At 50.3% G+C, this 17,125-nt stretch overlaps 1 protein-coding gene across 1 annotated transcript; it reads left to right on the forward strand.

Annotated features, from left to right (window-relative positions):
• Nucleotides 1-675: 675 nt before the first annotated feature.
• On the forward strand, nt 676-16,440 carry FHAD1 (forkhead associated phosphopeptide binding domain 1; the record flags this gene model as incomplete). Its single annotated transcript, XM_079545532.1, is given in 29 exon segments — nt 676-771; nt 1,199-1,405; nt 2,688-2,919; nt 4,440-4,522; nt 4,628-4,852; nt 5,117-5,240; nt 5,614-5,744; nt 6,550-6,615; nt 7,156-7,260; nt 7,377-7,484; nt 7,803-7,886; nt 8,368-8,520; nt 8,839-9,034; nt 9,630-9,709; nt 10,086-10,211; nt 10,448-10,555; nt 10,940-11,029; nt 11,175-11,400; nt 12,048-12,120; nt 12,342-12,448; nt 12,859-13,018; nt 13,261-13,378; nt 14,085-14,220; nt 14,497-14,624; nt 14,770-14,853; nt 15,196-15,416; nt 15,716-15,881; nt 15,974-16,054; nt 16,354-16,440. Coding segments are annotated over 29 exon segments (3,801 nt in total).
• Between the last annotated feature and the right edge of the window lie 685 nt (nt 16,441-17,125).

A 17,125-nucleotide genomic window follows, 5' to 3' on the forward strand; every position in this document is an offset into this window, starting at 1 on the left:
CCCTAATGGCGGCCATCATGGCGGCTTGGTTGCCATGGTGACAGGGATGGGGGGGGGGGGGGGGGGGGGGAAGCCCTACAAAATGGTGCCCAGGGCCCTGTGGATGCACCAGGCCATCATGTCGGCATTCAAACCTACTCACAGCACCCCAGGCTTCGATCTCCATTTAATTAAACCCCATTAATCCCCTCTCCACAGCGGAGGAAGCCCCACAAGCTAAAGGGCCCTCGTGGGCCACATGGTGTAACCCATTGCAGGAGGTGAAAAACAAGAGAAAAAGCAAAAGATATATACATATATATACTGTGACATGGTCAAACCAGGTAGGCTGCATGACAAACTGTGTTTCAATACGGGGAGAAGCGATGTCCTTGGAGAAACAAGGAGCTGCAATGACACAGAGCTGTGTTGTGCCTGTTGCTTGGATAAAGGGCAAAAAAAAAAAAAAAACCAACAAAAAAACTGAGCAAAACAAACAAGAAGGAAAGCGGCCGGGTTTTGGTGTCACAGAGGTTTCCCTGGCTACCGTGGGTGCAGGGAGGAGCAAAGGGAGGCTCTGTCAATAACGTTATGGCTTTTATTGCAGGAAGAGTGGTGTGAGGGGTGCTGGAGTTGTTTGCAGTTATGGGGGGTTGCTAACTAAGTAAGATTTATTTTGCTTTGGTCTTCGAGGCCATGAGAGCATTCCTGAGGAGCTCGGAGGAGTGTTTTCAACTCAAACAGCAAAGAACCACGATAGGGAAACACGAAGGGTCAGACATCATCCTGAAGGTAGGGGTGAGCATGCCGTGAGGGTGGATGATGGATGGGAAAGGTGTCAGAAATTAGAGGGAGAGAAGGGGCATGGCAATGCTGGCATTAGCAAGGGTGTAATCCCAGCACAGGGGCTTAACTGCCCATTTTCGTGCTTCGGATGTAAGGAGGGTGACACACTGCAAGCCTAAGTGCCAAATCTGTGCAGACACCCGAGGTCAGGCTGGAGGGGCTCTGAGAGCTGATGGAGCAGTGGGTGTCCCTGCTCAGCGCCGGGGATTTGGACCTGATGATCTTTAGGTCCCTTCCAGCATGAAGGGTTCTACGATTCTGTGATATAAGGTTGGCAAAGACTTCCAAGATCACCAGAGGGCTGGGCAAATCCGCACCGGTAACGCAGCCCCAATTGCTCTCCAAGGTTTTTCCCACTGTTTGCTGCTGTCAGTCTGCAGGGGCAGAGGAGCACCACGCAGCCCTCGAGTTCACCGGGTGGGAGAGTGGATTCGTCCTGCAGGACCTCAATTCCCCACAGGGCACCTTTGTGAATGGCTGCCAGGTGCAGAACGCGGCCGTACACGTGAGACCAGGAGACATCCTGCGCTTCGGAGCTCAGGGAGCATCCTTTGAGCTGGTGGTGGATGGAGTCCCCCAGGTAAAGGCAGGCTCCAAAATGGGCGTGTGGTTTTATGTGATGTCAAGGGGGTGTCATGCTCTCGGGCTTTTAGTCTTAAATCATCAAGAAATAAAAAGCTGGAGCTCCCTCTGCTGAAGAAATTCAGGCAACTCGGTGGGGTGAAGGAAGCATGGAGCAGATTTCCGATGGCAAGCCCATCTTGTGGAGATAGGTCTTGGGAAGGTGTGAAAGCATTGGGAAATGGGCTTTAGGTCTCTTTCAACTGAATTTTCCATTGAGTCTTTCCTTAGATGCTAGCGTTAAAGGTCCAAATGAGAGCAAATTAATAAGCAAATACACTGTTGGTGCTTTTCTTGGTAGTGCCGTGCACAACTGCAGGCTCTGTTCCGCACAGCAAGGCCAGAGCATCACAGCTTGACCTGTGGAAACAACAGAAATCCAAAGCAATTGTAAATACGGGGTCAAATCTAGTGGAAGTCTTCTATTCCTGGGAATAGGGCCATCTCAGGATGTCAGTAGTGCATGTGGGTTAAAAGTACTTAAAATCAATACAATCGCATTTATTTTTATTGTCCTGGCTCTTGAGGAATCCTAAGAAAACAGAGATTGAGAACGGTGCTGGAAACCTGCGTGCCTGGCAGCCCAGCCTGGGATCAAGGTGAATGAATGGCAGCCTGTGTACTCAGATGCTGCTTTTGGACTCAACAAGGTTCTTTGTGTTGGAAGATGACCCCACGAACGTGCCCAGAACGCTCAGCCCGAGAGGAGAAAATGCATTTTTGCAGGATGAATCCATTCACCTGGCGGGCTAAGGCTGTGCAGGTGAAGTTTGTTCCATCTGGAACACCCAGCACTTTGATTTCCAAAAGCAAACATGCAGCCTGCACACAAAAATGTAGTTGTGCACAGTGGCACAGAAAAAGCATTGTCAGTGCCTCTTTATTGCTCTGGGCTTGACGATCCTCCTTTGATAGAACAGCTTTGAAGCCTGACACCACTGACTGCAGAGAGTAAATCACTTCTCCACTTCGCTGTGTGAAGTGTTTACAGTGTTTAATGTAGGGAGGCCTCTCTCTCATTTTCAGTGGTATTAAGGATGAACACGCTCTGAAGAAGAGGAGCACCCAGCCACAAGAGCGAAGTCCTCCATTATGAAAAATAAATCCCAAGCTCTGAATGTATAACAGCATGTAAAGCAGGCTGGCTCTCTCTACCTTTCCCGCTAAGCTGCTCATGTTGCAGAAAAAGGGCTTAAAAAACTCCTACCCCTTACTAACAACACAGTCCTGTTCCCCAACAGAAACCCTCCTACCCGCTGGCACAGTGTTGCACGTCATGGGCTGGACAGGAGGCTGCAGAGCCCCAGCATGGTGCCCACCTCCCCTTGCTGCAATCCCAGCGTGGCTCCAGCACCTGGGTTGGCCCCACACCCCATCCACCACTCCGCAAGCGACCCGTAAGTGCGTGGACCAGGAGTGCAACCATAACCATCCCAATGGATGCGCTCAACCAGCTGCCTGCAGAGAGGCCAGGTACTTCCATATGGCTGCAGGAAAGATTTTGCTGTGACACTCAAGGGACTGTTGGTTCTCAGCATCAAACAGGGCTAATCTGAGCAGAGGCGGTTTTGATGCACGCTAGTAAATGATGAGCATCACAGCCAGTTAGTTGTGATTCCTTACCAAGCAAAGCTAATTGGACCCTGCGTGCTAGCAGTGGCATTTGGGTTGGTTGAGAAAGGTGCTGTGAAAAAACACTGGGGAATGCCATTTCCTGGGTAAGTTAGGGTGACATTTCCTCTTCCTTGTTCCTCGTGCGCGATGTGGAGCAGCGATGGCTTTATCTCCGTCGCTGACTCATGCACCTATTCTGGTCTCCTGACTGAAGCAGTGGGTTGGTTCCTTGGCTGTGCAGTCACAGGCTGCCTTGAGTAAAGGAACGTGAAAGAGATCCGTATCTGATGTGTTTCTTAAAGGCGGAGCGTGCAGTGGTGGAGCAAAGGTGAAGGCTCATGGGATGAACTGGTGGAACAGTAGGATGGGAAGAGGCTTCTTCTGGTTGTAGCAAATTGCACCGTGATTTGTGTGGTTCCATTGAATATCCCAAGTTGGAAGGGTCACAGAGCCCAACTCCTGATAGAATCGTAGGATCACAGAATCATTCCGGTTGGAAAAGAACCTCTCAGACCATCCAGTCCGATCATCTGCCAACCATCAGAGCTGCCCACCAACCACGTTCCTCAGTGCCACATCTCCACACTGAACACCTGCAGGGTCGGTGACCCCCCCACCTCTCTGGACAGCTGTGCCAATGCCCAACCACCCTTTCAGAGAAGTTTTCCTAATATCCAATGGAATCACCCCAAGGTCAAAGCTGTATTTCAACAGTTTATGGGGGTTTTGCCGTTATTAACAGCCATTAGCAAGACAAAGTCATTAACAAACAACCAAAATAATACTCCAGAGCAAAGAACATTGCTATGCAGACCATAAAGCCATGTGCACAACATGGAATTCCACAGAGAGTAATGGGAGTGAAGCTCCCAGCAGTGTAGGCCTTTGGCATCCAGCTGAAAATAGGATCCTGGGCAGAGTAGAGAGACCTTACAGGAGTTCTATAGAGAATGTGTTACAGCACATCCACCCAGGTTTGATCACATCATTTGGTTTGTGAAATAGAGCCAAGAGAATCAGTGTGTGTTAATCTTTTAACTCTTCCTGTGCTGTAAGCAGTGAATGTAGAGTGTCTTTCTTTGGGGTTGGCCAAAAAACCCAACTGCTTTTGAAACTGGTGTTGAAATACCAAAGGAGCCTTCATCCACTGTGTCTGTATGTGTCTGTGGGTTTTTTTTGAAGCTCCCCAGAAGTGCATGGCTCCTTTCTCTTCTGTAGGCTCTATTGGTAAGGGTCTTTTTAGTGCCAGATGAGTGGCTTTTGCTCAGAGTACGAACTAAGAATTGACTACTGCCCTAGAATGGTTTTTAGACAAGGGAGGGAGATGCAATGAGCCCCAATCCTGCAGGTTTTCTGCTATTTTCTCTGCTTTCATTCAGCCTGGACCACCAACTCAAGCAGCAGTGGGATGGGAGACCCTTTCCTGGGGATTCACAGCACGGATTGCTCCCTGCAAGAAAAGGTGATGCTGGGGAGAGGGCAAGGGGTTTGCCCCATGGTTCTGCTGGGGCTGTGCAAAGTCATAGAATCGTAGATCTGCTGACCAACAGACGGAATCTACCTGCAGGATGAAAAACTGCTGAGCCTGGAAAAGGAAATCGGCCGTCTGTCTGCTTTTGAAGCAGAATCAAAGCAGAAGGATACGGTGATAAGGGACCTTCAGGGGGAACTGGCATCGATGGCCAAGAGCATGGCTGCTGTGAGAAATGACGTGGAGCTGACCCAGAGGCTTCTAACCTTTGAGGGAGAAATCAGGGCCAAAACAGAAGAGATCAAAGCCTTAAAGGAGCAGGTATGCCATGGCCAAATGGGCACAGGTGTCCTATGGGAGGAGTTATTGTAACCCGGAGGGGTTTCTCCTTTAATGCCATCAGGTCAACCATGCTGTTCTGCAAGAACTGAGACTGGGAGGGGGTTCATGGCAAGCTGAAGCCTTTCAGATAACAGGGAGCTCTTTGTGGGGCTTAGGAAGTGCTGCCTTTGAGCTTAAAGCAAAAGAAAGGTCACTGGAGCTAAAAGTTTGCTGGTGGAGTGTGTGCATTGTCCTCTGTTTCAGATCAGCAACCTGCAGAAGGGCTCGAGTGAAGTTTATAGCCATTCCCTTCAGGAAAGAGACCTGGAGATGAGAAGCCTGAGAAGAGAAAGTGAGAAGCTAAAGAGGGATCACGCTTTGACCACAGGTATTTTCTCCCTCGGTAGAACTCCTTGCAGGGGCTGTGAGCACCTGAGGACTGGCTCTGGAAGGTGACCCCACATTTGCAAGGATGTTCTGGTAATAGATACTTTGCAGTGCCTCCTAAAAATTGCCCTGACATAGAGAGGTAACGGAAACTGATCCATCAGAGCTGCTCATCCTCCAGGGAGCATATGCTGCAGGGCTCATGGGGACTCACTAATGATGCTGCTGTGGGATGATGTCCAGCACGGCGTGCCAGGAGCCAGATCTGCACTCCAAGTTGTGCAGTTGTCAGAGATGGAGGCTTGCCACTCAGTGCCCAGAGGGCTTCTGCAGGGAAATGCTTGGTTTTCATCTCCCTACATTGTTGTTATCAGGCCTCGTGACCAGCCTGCAAAGGGAGATTGCTGTGAAAGAACAGAAAATTCAGCAGCTCAAGCAGGAGGTGGAAAAAACAAAAAAGGCAAACAGAGAAAAGGACAACCAGCTGGCAGCTGTGTCTGCCAAGGTTAGTGTCCCCAGTGCTGGTCTCATAGGTGGGTTGGCATGGAAAAGGAAGATCAGAAGGGTCGTGTTCCTCTCTGTTAAGGAATCGTTGGATATTAGGAAAAATCTCTTTACTGAAAGAGCGGTGATGCAGTGGCACAGGCTGCCCATGGAGGTGATGTTGGGGTGCTCAAGAAAAGTTTAGATGCTGTACTAAGGGACGTGGCCAGTTGGTATGGTGGGATGGGCTGGGGTTGGACTTGATGATCTCAGAGGTCTTTTCCAGCCTTAACGATTCTATGGTTCCATGGCCAGCAGCTCTTTGAGCACAAGCGCAGTAAGTGCAGGGCTGTGTCTCTGCCTTTGCACACTGCAAAATGCCCACAGCAAGGTGTCGGGTTCCCCAGATGAATTCCCCTCCTTGTTGTTCGTGCAGGTACTCAGTGACCTGAATTTCGGGAACACTGTGGCTGTTTGTGTGCTCTGGGCACCGGTGCCAAGATCCTGCTGAGGAGCCATGGAAACCCGCTCTTAGCGATGCTCCCTGCAGCCAAGCCTGGTTTTTTCCCTTACAGAAAGCTGCCTGGACAGCATTTTTCCTCTCCCAGCCAAACTATGATTAGATATGGGCCTGTTAACGTGTCGTTGCCGTCGTGCTCTTGATGCCATGATTGCCCTACCATGGGCACTCCCACTCATCAACTGGCCATCAGGCAGCTGAGCACTTCCCTGTGCTAAAGGACTGAAGGATGTGTTGACATCTCCAGCAGAAATGACAGTACCTGACCAGCCTGCTAATTTTTTCCCTCGGTTGCTGTTTGTTCCAGTGCTCTAGAATTAAAGAGGAAATGAAGCGTGAACTTGAAGAGAGGGAAATGGCTGCCTACCAAAAAGTGAGTTTCTAGTTGGTTTGGGGTGATATGACACTGTGAGAGAAGTGTTGTGAATCCTACTCCTGTAAAGAAAAGGATTGAACTTTCATAGCAAAGTAGAGTAAATGTCAGCTCCTGGCAAAAATGGAATATTACATTGCAGTGCAGGATGTGGTGAGGCCATGGCACAGGTTGCCTAAAGATGTTGTGGATGTTCCATGCCTGGTGGTGCTCAAAGCCAGGTTGGGTGGGATTTTGGGCAACCTGAGCTGATGGGGAGGCAGCCATCCCATGGCAAAGGGTTGGAACTGGATGATATTTGAGGTCCCTTCCAACCCAACCATCCTATGGTTCTGTGATCTTTGAGATCCCTTCCAAACCAAGACATCCTATGATGACACTGCCATAAGATATAACCTATCAATCTATCAGCTGTAAAAATAGGTTGGAATAAAATAGCAGAGTAAATGAAATGAGAGAGATGGGTAGAATGTCTTGCTTGTCCTTCATTCTCGAGTGAGCTCCTCTAGAGAAACTTTCTGCTGTCCTGGACTCTTGCAGCGCATCGGAGAGCTGGAATGTGATCTGAAGGGATTGCAGGAAGAGGTTCAGAAGTACCACAGCGAGCAGAAAGCCATCCAAACACAGCTGGCAGAAAAAGTCAAGGTGAACCCCAGCACCCAAAGTAGCAGCTCATCCATCTGATGGGAACGGTGGCTAGCTGGGCTATGTAGAAGCCCAACTGGTAGAGCTTTGATATTGAAATGCTTCTGTTGTTGCAGGTGGAAGAGGAGTTGAAAAGCACCTGCGAAAGGAAATCCCTGCAGCTGCAGGAGATGGGGCGCAGGGAGAGGCTGCTGAAGTCTGATGTGGATCGGGCCCAAGGGCAGGTAGGGGAGAGGGATGAGGTGTTCCTGTGGTGTGGGCTGCAGGCACTGAAAGTGCTGCTTCCCTCGTGGGAAAGGGCATCTGTGGAAGGCAGATTGTGAGTTCGGGGAAGGAAGTACTGAGCACTGAACTCAGATTATACCTGGTCAGGAGGCTCAGCATGAAGGGCTTGTCAGAAGGATTTCTTCTGTGGTGGTAGAGGATGGTCGTGGTCCAAGGTGCTCTCAGTGTTGATTGTTGTAGGGTTTTGTAGGGCACTGAAGTGGAGTCTTTGTTGATTCTCAGTGATTATTGTTTTCCTGTGTTAATCTCTGCTGCAGCTAGAGTCTTTCAAAAGCCAAGTGATGCGAGTGTGCAGCCCACAAGCAGCAGGAGAGGCAGGGAAGGCCATCACAGTGCAGCAGGTGAGTGCAGAGACCATCTCAGAGATGCTCAGAGCCTCCAAAACCCGTTAGGGTTTGAGGATACTGCAGAACAGGCACAGCACCAGCCAGCTTCACATATTACAAGTGTAGCCACTCCAGATGAATGGCCGTGCACCATAACATAAAAAAAGTTTGGCTCTTCTCCATCTCCTCCAGAGCTTGGCTGGAATCCTGGAGCTTTCACTGGGAAAAGCCCAGGAGCTCACCCAGTGTGGCCAACCAACTGCAGAAGGCTTTTGTCACTGCCACGTATGTCTCTGGCCCCAGTGGGTGCCCAGGGAGCTGTGGGTGCCCCATCTCTGGAGGTTCCCAAGGTCATGGATGGGCTCTGGGCAGCCTGAGATGGTTGGGGGAAACCAGCCCATGGCAGGAGAGTGGGCTTCATGGTCTCCTCCAACCCACTCCTTCTATGGTTCCTCAGCTGAAGAATGGTGCATGGTGCTTTGTTCTCCTTTGGCAGGTAGTCAAGAAGGTCCAGCATATCTGGGAGGAACACCAACAAAGTCAGGCACGAGAGAAGTGCCTCCAGGAGGAAATAAGTTCCAAGCTCTCGAAGGAAAAGGAGATGACTGAAAATGTGGAGGTGTTCAAAAAATCACTGCATGAGCTCCAGGTCAATCATTTAAATTCTGTTCACAACATTCCAGCTGGGAGATAAGGGGCACAAGGAGTTCTGTTGGCCTGAGGACAGGTCAGAGACAAGGTTATGCCTGTGCATCAGCAGTAGGAAGCCTTGTGAGAGGTGAGCTTAGCCCTCAGAAAGCACTGGTTTGAATGGAATAGAACCTACCACTCCAGCATCCTCCCCTGTGCTGCTCCTACCCAAAGATATTATTGAATGAAAGCTCTCAGCGAATGGGTAAATCTTAGGTGGTTTGTCAGTTATGTGAATTGTGGAGGCTGGCACATTGATGGGTTTTATTCTTTGTAGGTATTCCTGAGGGCCTCATTCTGCAGCAGCAGCTTGAGGAGTGAGCTCAGCAAGCTGGAGGCCATGCTTGTGGACCCATTGGTGTTGGACATACATGCAGCAGTGGTGGAAATCACACATGTGGTCCTGTCCTGGCTGCAGGAAGCAGAACTGCTGCTGGCAAACACGGGGCTGGAGCTGCCCACCTCCAAGAAAGGTGCCTGCCCCATGGGGCATCCCAACTCTTTTCTCCCCATTGGGGTCCCAGAGGTCGGTGGGTGTTCATGTGTGCACTGTATTGTCTGCAAATTGAGTTTGGGAAGCTGGAGCTGGATGATCTTGGAGGTCCCTTCCAACCCAACCATCCTATGGTTCTATAATCTTTGAGATCCCTTTCAGCCCAACCATTCTGTGGGTCTATGATCTTTGAGATCCCTTCTAAGCCAGTCATCCTCTGGTTCTATAATCCTTGGGGCCCCTTCCAACCCAAACATCCTATGGTTCTTCAGTCTTTGAGGTCTCTTCCAACCCAAGCCATTCGATGATTCTATGACTTGCCATCGTTGTTATTCAGTTGTAGTGTTTTATTTCCCTGGTGGCATGTTGGAAATGAATCTTTGCAGCGATTGTAACAGAGTTTGATAAGGAAAATGTAATCTCCCAGTGAGAATCTGGGCTTTTTTCAATCTCCCTGAAATGTCTGAGGGATGGCAGTAATTTCATCAGTGCTAGATTTGAATAAGAAGCCTGATGGTGTCAAAAATGAGATGTCCAAAAAGCCCCTACAAGTAATACCCTGTTTGCTTTTGCAGGATTGACAGCTTGTCTCAAGAGGTTGTTGGAAAAGTATCAGGAAACTGAACGAAGGAATGAAATGTTGCAGGTTAAAATGTGTGCATGTGTGTAGATACGTGTACATGCAGTTGGGAATGGGTGAACCACTGACCACCATTGGTGAACATGGAGATACAGTGAAGAGAGCCAGTGTAGAAACTCAATAAGAAACGTGCAGTAGCAGAGACCCCTGGAGCTCCAGATAAGGCCTAAGAGTAGAAAAGACAATGTCCTCATCTTAAGAGGGGAATCTCTTGTGTCCATGTTGCTGAATGGACGAGTTGGACTTTGTGGCTCTCTTCTGAATTGTTTGTTGGTGCGTGCACACAAGGTGCAGTGGGCTCTGCTTTGTTTTGTTTGCTTTGTTTTGCTCTGCTGCCAACGCCTTTCTGTCAGCAGAAGTTTCTGCTGTTTCCCCACAGGCCCAATTAGAGGAGGTCCAGGAGTCACGGGATGCTCTGCTGCAGGAGCGCCTGGAAGAGCTGAAAGCTAAACACGAGCAAGACCTACAGATAAAAATCAATCAGATTATATTGGAAAAGGAGGAGGAGAAGGCAAAGGTATGGCAGCGTGGTTGTTTTTCAGAAAAAGGCCTCTTCCAAAGACAAAAAGGTTCTATGTAACAGTGTTGCTTAGTAAGAGGAAGAAGTCTATAGCCCCAAAATCAAAATGTGTGGGGGCAGTTGTCCCACAACAGGGCAACGATCCTATGAATTGCTTTCCTCACCTAAATCAAGTTAGTTTGCCTTACTCTATGATTTTATCTTCACTGAAAACGTGGGCTGTTCAATCTCAGATTCTGGAGAGCACTGTTCTGAAGGAGAAGGAGAAGCACAAGCAATGCTTGGATGAAGAAAAGAAGAGGATCCAGGACTTGGAGAGCCACCTGAGAAGTATGGCTGAGGTCCGTCACGTGTGTGGGAGGCAAAGCAGAACTGGTTTCCAATGGGACTGGCAGTGTTTTCAGGATCTCTTGGTGGATATTTTACTCTCACACATGAAAACACACATAGAGGTATATGGTTGGAGATCCACCTTCAATAGGATGAGAGGTGATGGCTTTAAGTTGTGCCAGGGGAGGCTCTGTTTGGATGTGTCTCAGAAAGAGAGGTGGGAATTGGCACAGGCTGCCCAGCGAGGTGGTGGAGTAACACCTGGAGGTGTTCAATGTGGAGATGTGGCACGTATTTAACAGGCATCGTGGGTGTTGGATTTAGTGATCTTAGAGGCCTTTTCCAACGTTCATGTCTCTACGATCTTCTTGAGCATTGCTCTTTTCCTCTTGTAGATAATTGAAGGGAAGTCCAAAGAGCAGGAGGTGACGGATCTCAAACTGCAAGAAGCTGTGCACGACCTAGAGGAAACCACAACCCAAGAGGTAGTTCCAGCAACCCTACTTTGCACAGAGGATGTGGCATAGATACGGTTCTCTTGCACAAACTTTCCTCATTCCTGGCTGGTGATGCTCATCGTGTTTCTGCAGAATAACGTGTACAACTGAAATCACACGTCTTGTTTCCTAGATGATGCTAAAGCAGCAGGTACTCGTGCAAGACGAGCAGCTCAAGATCCTCCAGGATGAGAGAGAGGTACTGAAATGGAAAATGCAGGAAGAAATAGCAGAATATAAAGAGCAAATTAAGCAACACTCTCGGACAATTGTTGCGTTAGAAGACAGATTGCTGGAGGCCGAGCAGCAGCAAAAGGCACTAAAGGAGGAAAACGTTGTGCTTGTGGAAAGAATAAAAGGTAGCTGAGGGTTGTGTGGGTGCTGGGCGGGGGGTACCCACAGCAAGTGGAGGGGCAAATAGAGACAGAGCAGTGAGGATGGTCAGAACACAGAAAGAGCCCTGTGATACTGTGAAGGCTCTGTCTCACTGTGAGCTGCCATTCATTGTTCAGGGTATTTGGTGACTTTTGGTGGTGCACCATTGGCATGGATAGGGCCTTCCCACTGGAGAAGGGCTCTTTGCCCTCAAGAAAGCAGAAGTGAACCTGTGCCAAGAAGGACCTAAGGAATTGTGTAAACACTGCTACAATAGCCCAGGAGACATGGCGTGCCAAAGAGAGGCTGGTTGTGGTCTTCAGAGATCATAGAACCATAGAATGGTTGGAGTTGGAAGGAACCATAAAGGTCATCTGGTCCAACCCCCTGCAGTGAACAGGGACACCTACAGCTCCATCAGTGCTCAGAGCCCCTCCACCTTGAGTGTCTCCAGAGATGGGGACGTGAAGATGTCACAAAGGAGAGGATATATGGAGCATTGCCTTCATAAGGCTGCAGAACCCAGTGTGTTCTCACAGCCTGGTTGGTCCTGGATCTGAGCAGCCAAGATAGACACAAGCGTCTGGCCTATGGGTGTTGCTGCTAAGACCTCTTCCATCATTCCCCATAGGACTTGAGGATGATGCCTGCAGGTCTACATCAGGAGCTTCCCAGGAGGCCAGAGAGTCTCATTGCTGTGGTCTGTAAGTGCCTGCGAGTGCTTGCTCTATTTTGGAGGGTGTTAGAGAACAGAAGTTATCGAGAGCAGAGCTTTGAGGAGCTAAAGGGGATGATCTCAGCACAGCAGTAAGTGCTGCCTGCCCGTGGGTTGTCCTGGGTGGGGGCTGAGGCAAGCACAGATTCTGCAAAGTGAATTTTTCTTGGAAGCTATGAGATTTGTGAGTATCTTTCTCACAAATTTCAGAGAAGAGCTGGCTGCCATGCAGAGCTTACTCCAGGCCAAAGAGGCTGCCATTGTGGGATTAACGAAGGAGCTCTCAGAAACCAGGGCCAGGATGTCAGACATGAGAGGTTGGTGAGCTGTGTGTGTGATATCCAGCCTGTTCCCATTCCTGCAGAGCTATGGCAAGGCTAAGTAGGAGAAAGGCATGCACAGGTAGTAGGAAATAGACCCACTTTCCTAAATGATGCTGTTGTTCAGCCCTGGGTTAAGCAGGATGTCCATTCCCTTTGGCCATGTAAATTTCATAGAATCATAAAATCATTAAAATTGGAAAAGACCACTGAGATCTCAAGTCCAACTGCCAACCCATCACCACCCTGCCCACTAAACCGTGTCGCAGAATCATAGTCATAGTAATCATAGTAAGCTTGGAAAAGTCCACCAAGATCATCTGGTTCAACCGTCAAACCGAACTACAGATGCTGCTGTGCTGAACACAGAGAGAGTCATGAACCCATGGCAACTCTGCTGTGCTTAGGAGAGCTCAGTGAGAAGCAGAAGGCAGAGCTGGAGCAGAGCCTGCACCGCGTGAAAAGCCAGGAGCGTGAGCTGGGCATGCTCAGGGGGAAGCTGTTGAAGATGTCAGACCTCGTGGCAAAGAAGGATCGAGAGCTTCAAGCAGCAGCTGCAGAGTTAAGGTAGGACCTGCTGGGAGGTGATGGCCTGTGGATTCCCAAGAGTTGAGTGCATGTTGGTAACTTCCATGGGGCAAAAGATAGGTTTGAGTATGAACGAATCGAGCTAAGCTACGTTAACTCTATGGAAACGTCCCATGTTCTGAAGGCGAGATGGTGAGGAGCTCGTGCAAATGGACTTGTAATGAAATCCCTGCTTGGTGCTATGCTCTGACATACACCGTGGTTGCTGTCTCTTGGCACAGGGAAGCCCAAGAGGACTGCAAAGCACTCAAGGATGCATCTCGACGAATGGCAGAAGAGCTGGAGATGCTTCCACAGGCGCAGGCTATTCCTGCCACACCAGAGGAATCCTCTGAGCAGGTAATCCTGCAGGGACACGTTGAAAAAGTCAGATGTTGTGTATGCTAACGGCAGCTGTAATTGGCAATTAGAGTTGTAACAGCTCCCTGAAAGATCTGTAACTCTTCCATCCCTTTCCCAACCTTGCTCCACAATGGATGTCGGCAAAAGTAGGTTGGGGTGAGCGTTTGGGAGCTGTATTTTCTTGTGCAGGAAAGGGAGAAACAGTCCTAGTTCTCCCATGCTGTGCTGAATCACCATCTGAATTCCTGAGTCTTAAAGAACTGAATAAATCAAAGGTGGTTCCAGCAGCAGATGGAGGGACTGCAGAAATGGTACAGGCTGTACCGAAACAGCGGCAGACATGGTGCCAGCTGGAAGGGTTCGTGTTGGCCAAGCGGTGACTCATGGCTAGATGGGAGCAGGAGGCAGTGCCTTCCTCCTTCTCAGCAAGAGGTGGTGAGAAACACGAAGCTAGAAATCCTCCAGAGGAGAATAAGTTGTCACTGCAGTGTGAAGATGGTGAGATCACGGTGGCAGCTGGCAGCTCTCATTAGGGTTTTAATTGGGTGCTCACCCTGTTCTGTAACGTCAGTCGTCGTGCTGGTGGGGCTGGGAGGGTGAAATGTGAGTGTGAGTGCACAGATGTGTTGTAAAAGGGAATAACGTGTGAGATTGTGGATAAATGGTTGGGTTGGGTGAGAACCATCCGGGCTTGGACTTCTAGGAGCTGGCATTGGACCTGGCCAACCTGGGTGTGAGATGCAGAGGCCTCAGGCACGAGGAGACGATCCAACGGCAAAAAGAAGGCTTGGCGGAGCTCCGGGAGAGGATCAAGGTGCTGGAGAAGACACAGGCTGCTGGTAAGCACAGTGTGATGTGCCTTTGGTAGGAATGGAAGATGCAACTGCAGGCCTGGCTGGAGCCTTTGCACCTGGCAAGTCTCAGAGCCGGTGTTGTATCATAGAATTGGAACGGTTGGGTTGGAAGAGACCTTAAAGGTCACCAAATTCCAACTCAGTGCCGTGGGCTGGTTGCCCTTCCACCGGATCAGGCTGCCCAATCCAACCTGGCCTTGGGCATTGCCAGGAATGGGGCAACCTCAGCTTCATGATTCCATGGTGCTTGGTTTCCTTCAGCTGTCATGGGCAGGGCCAGAGAGCTGCTCGTGGTGCAGAAGGCAGCCCTACCAGAGAAGGTCTCCCAGAAAGCAGGACTCAAAGTGAAACCAACTCCACTGCCAGGTGCAGAATTCAAGTGCAGCAAGGTAAGTAGACATTGGTGTAAAGATGTTCAATGGAATGGGAACATCAAGCCCTTGGGATACAAGAGGGAAAAGAAACCAGGAGGGAGGTGTGGATGTGTGCACATCAGTGTGCAGGGAGCTCAATCAGCATGTCGCTTCTGCGCAGTGTCTGGGCCAACTTCCTGATGGGAGCTCATGTGGGGCCGTGAGCATGGAAGGGTTGGAGGACTCAGAGCTCAGCGAGAGGATGGTACGTCTGCAGCAGATGTGGTAAAAGAATCATTGAAGCATGGAATGGTCGGGTTGGGAGGGACCTCCAAGATCATCCAGTTCCAACCCCCTGCTGTGGAACACTCCATAATGTGGGGCATCATCTTCCCAGTGATCAAATGAATGAACCCATCTGGGTAACTCCTTAAGAGGGGAAGCAATGTAGAATTGAAACTGGGAGTGCACAAATAGGTTTACATGCAGGATCTGAATCTCTCGAAAGACGAAAGCGGAGTGGGAGCAGATGGCTGAGAGCAGCAATCGTTTTTGAAGTAAGACTTGGCAGGTCTGGTAAATAATTCATCCTCTATTCTTTTTGCAGTACCTTGACTTAATCTGTGCTCTGGGAGGGCTGATGAATATGAAGGAGCTGGAAGGAATGCAGCCCATGGAGCATCTTCCCCAGGAAGAAAGGGAAAAAGTGGGGCAGCAGAGACGGAGGGAACTGGGGCTGTTGTATGAGAGGATCAGCAAGCTGAAGGATCGCCTGGAAAGGAAGGAGGAAAGGCTCCAAGAGTGTGAGACCAGCATTGAGCAGCTCAGGTACAGCAAGGTGATGGGGATTCCTCCCAGGAGTGATGGTGTGAGAGCCTGTAGCACATTATGGCTTAATGGGGCAGCAGGAATCCACAACCCCACTCCACGGACGCTGGGCTCTGCTTTGGGTATGTTGGAGATGGGCTCTGAAATGCCAGGGAAGGGACCACAGCCAAGGCAGCATCAATGGGGTGTCCATATGGGGTGCACAGGGGGAAAACCATGAATGGAGGTTTCATCTTGGTCCAGGCAGGAAGAGAGGGGCTGGGGTGGTGGTCAAAGACCCACATTGGTGTTTCCCAAAGGCTGAACCAAGAGTCCCTGCAAACATGCCAGGAAGAGATGCTGAGACTGGAAGATGAAGTCTACAGGGAAGCAGAAGAGAAAGCTCTGCTGAGAGAGGCTCTGGAGAGGACGAGGGCAGAGCTGGGCCAGGAGAAGAGGTTGAAAAAGGCAGCACGGCAGCGCAAGGTGGGAGTGCTGGGGTAGGAAACGTCAGTGTGAGAACAACCAAGGCAGCTCCTGCAAGGATGCAAAGATGATTTTCCATTTTTTTTATCCAGAGCCTTGCAGAGAACGGGGAGAAGAGAAAGGAAAAGGAGCTGCCCAACCGTGCTCACTCTTCCAAAGAACGTGGAGGGAAGGTATGGCACGCTGGTACGCACTGAAAGCAAAGCACAGTGGGACTTGGAAGCAAGATGTCCGTGGCCACAGGGAGCACATCTCATGTAAGGGGATGATGCGTGGTTCTGTGCCGTGTTCTCGCCCACACGTTGCAGGCCTGACCGTAGCCAGCCCTGGAAGTGTTTGTTGTGGAGATGTGGCACTGAGGGATGCAGTCAGTGGGCACGGTGGGTTGGGGTTGGACTGGATGGTCTCTCAGAGGTCTTTTCCAACCATAATGATTCTGTGATCCTAAGTTTATGCAGTGTCTGCTTTGCAGCCCAGAGCCCAGCAGCCATCCCTCTTGGTGAAGGTGAAGTCAAGGGAGCGTGTGGTGGGAGAGCTCGAGGTGATGGGCAGCCCATAGGAGCAGCACCACAGGGACGTTCTGCTCACAGAGCTGTACAGCGAGGAACTGTGTTGGGGTTGGACATGGCACCATGTAGGCACGTATCGGGGGGAAGAACACCTATGTGAGGCCATCCTACAGTGACCAGGACTGCCGGAAGGACCGTGACATGCCCAGGGCCAAATCATCCTGCAGGATGTGTATTGTAGAGCTTAGGGAAAGCTGCAGAAGACAGCTTATGTGAATACAGCCAGAATGTGTGGGTGAAGCTGATGGTGTCAAGTCTGATCTCTGTGCCACGGCGGCTCCTCCGTCCCCACAGCATCATGGGGGCACAGGGAGAATAAAAGAGGGGGCAAGGGGGAGAAGCTGGAACAAGGCACTGCGAGATGGGAAGAAGGCAGAGAATGAGCTGTGCTCGCCCTACACTATGTGGCACTGGAACGTGTCCGGGGAGAGCAGGGCCAGGTCTGTGCCCTGAGTGGGGCATGGTGCTCCTGGGCACCCAGTGGGGTGCAACGGGCAGCTCCTGCTGCAGGTTTTGGGGTCAGGTGCTGTCCTGTAGATCTGAGCATGGTTGTGTTCAACTTTGGGGCAACCCCTGGATCCAGATATCGTGGACACAGAGCTGGAAGCCCATCCATGCCCTTCTTGCACCCTGTGTCTGCAGGGGCTTTGGGTTGGGCTGTGCCATTCGTCTACC

Source organism: Tetrao urogallus, assembly GCF_951394365.1.
Source record: "Tetrao urogallus genome assembly, chromosome: 21".
In the NCBI taxonomy this organism is placed as follows: domain Eukaryota; kingdom Metazoa; phylum Chordata; class Aves; order Galliformes; family Phasianidae; genus Tetrao; species Tetrao urogallus.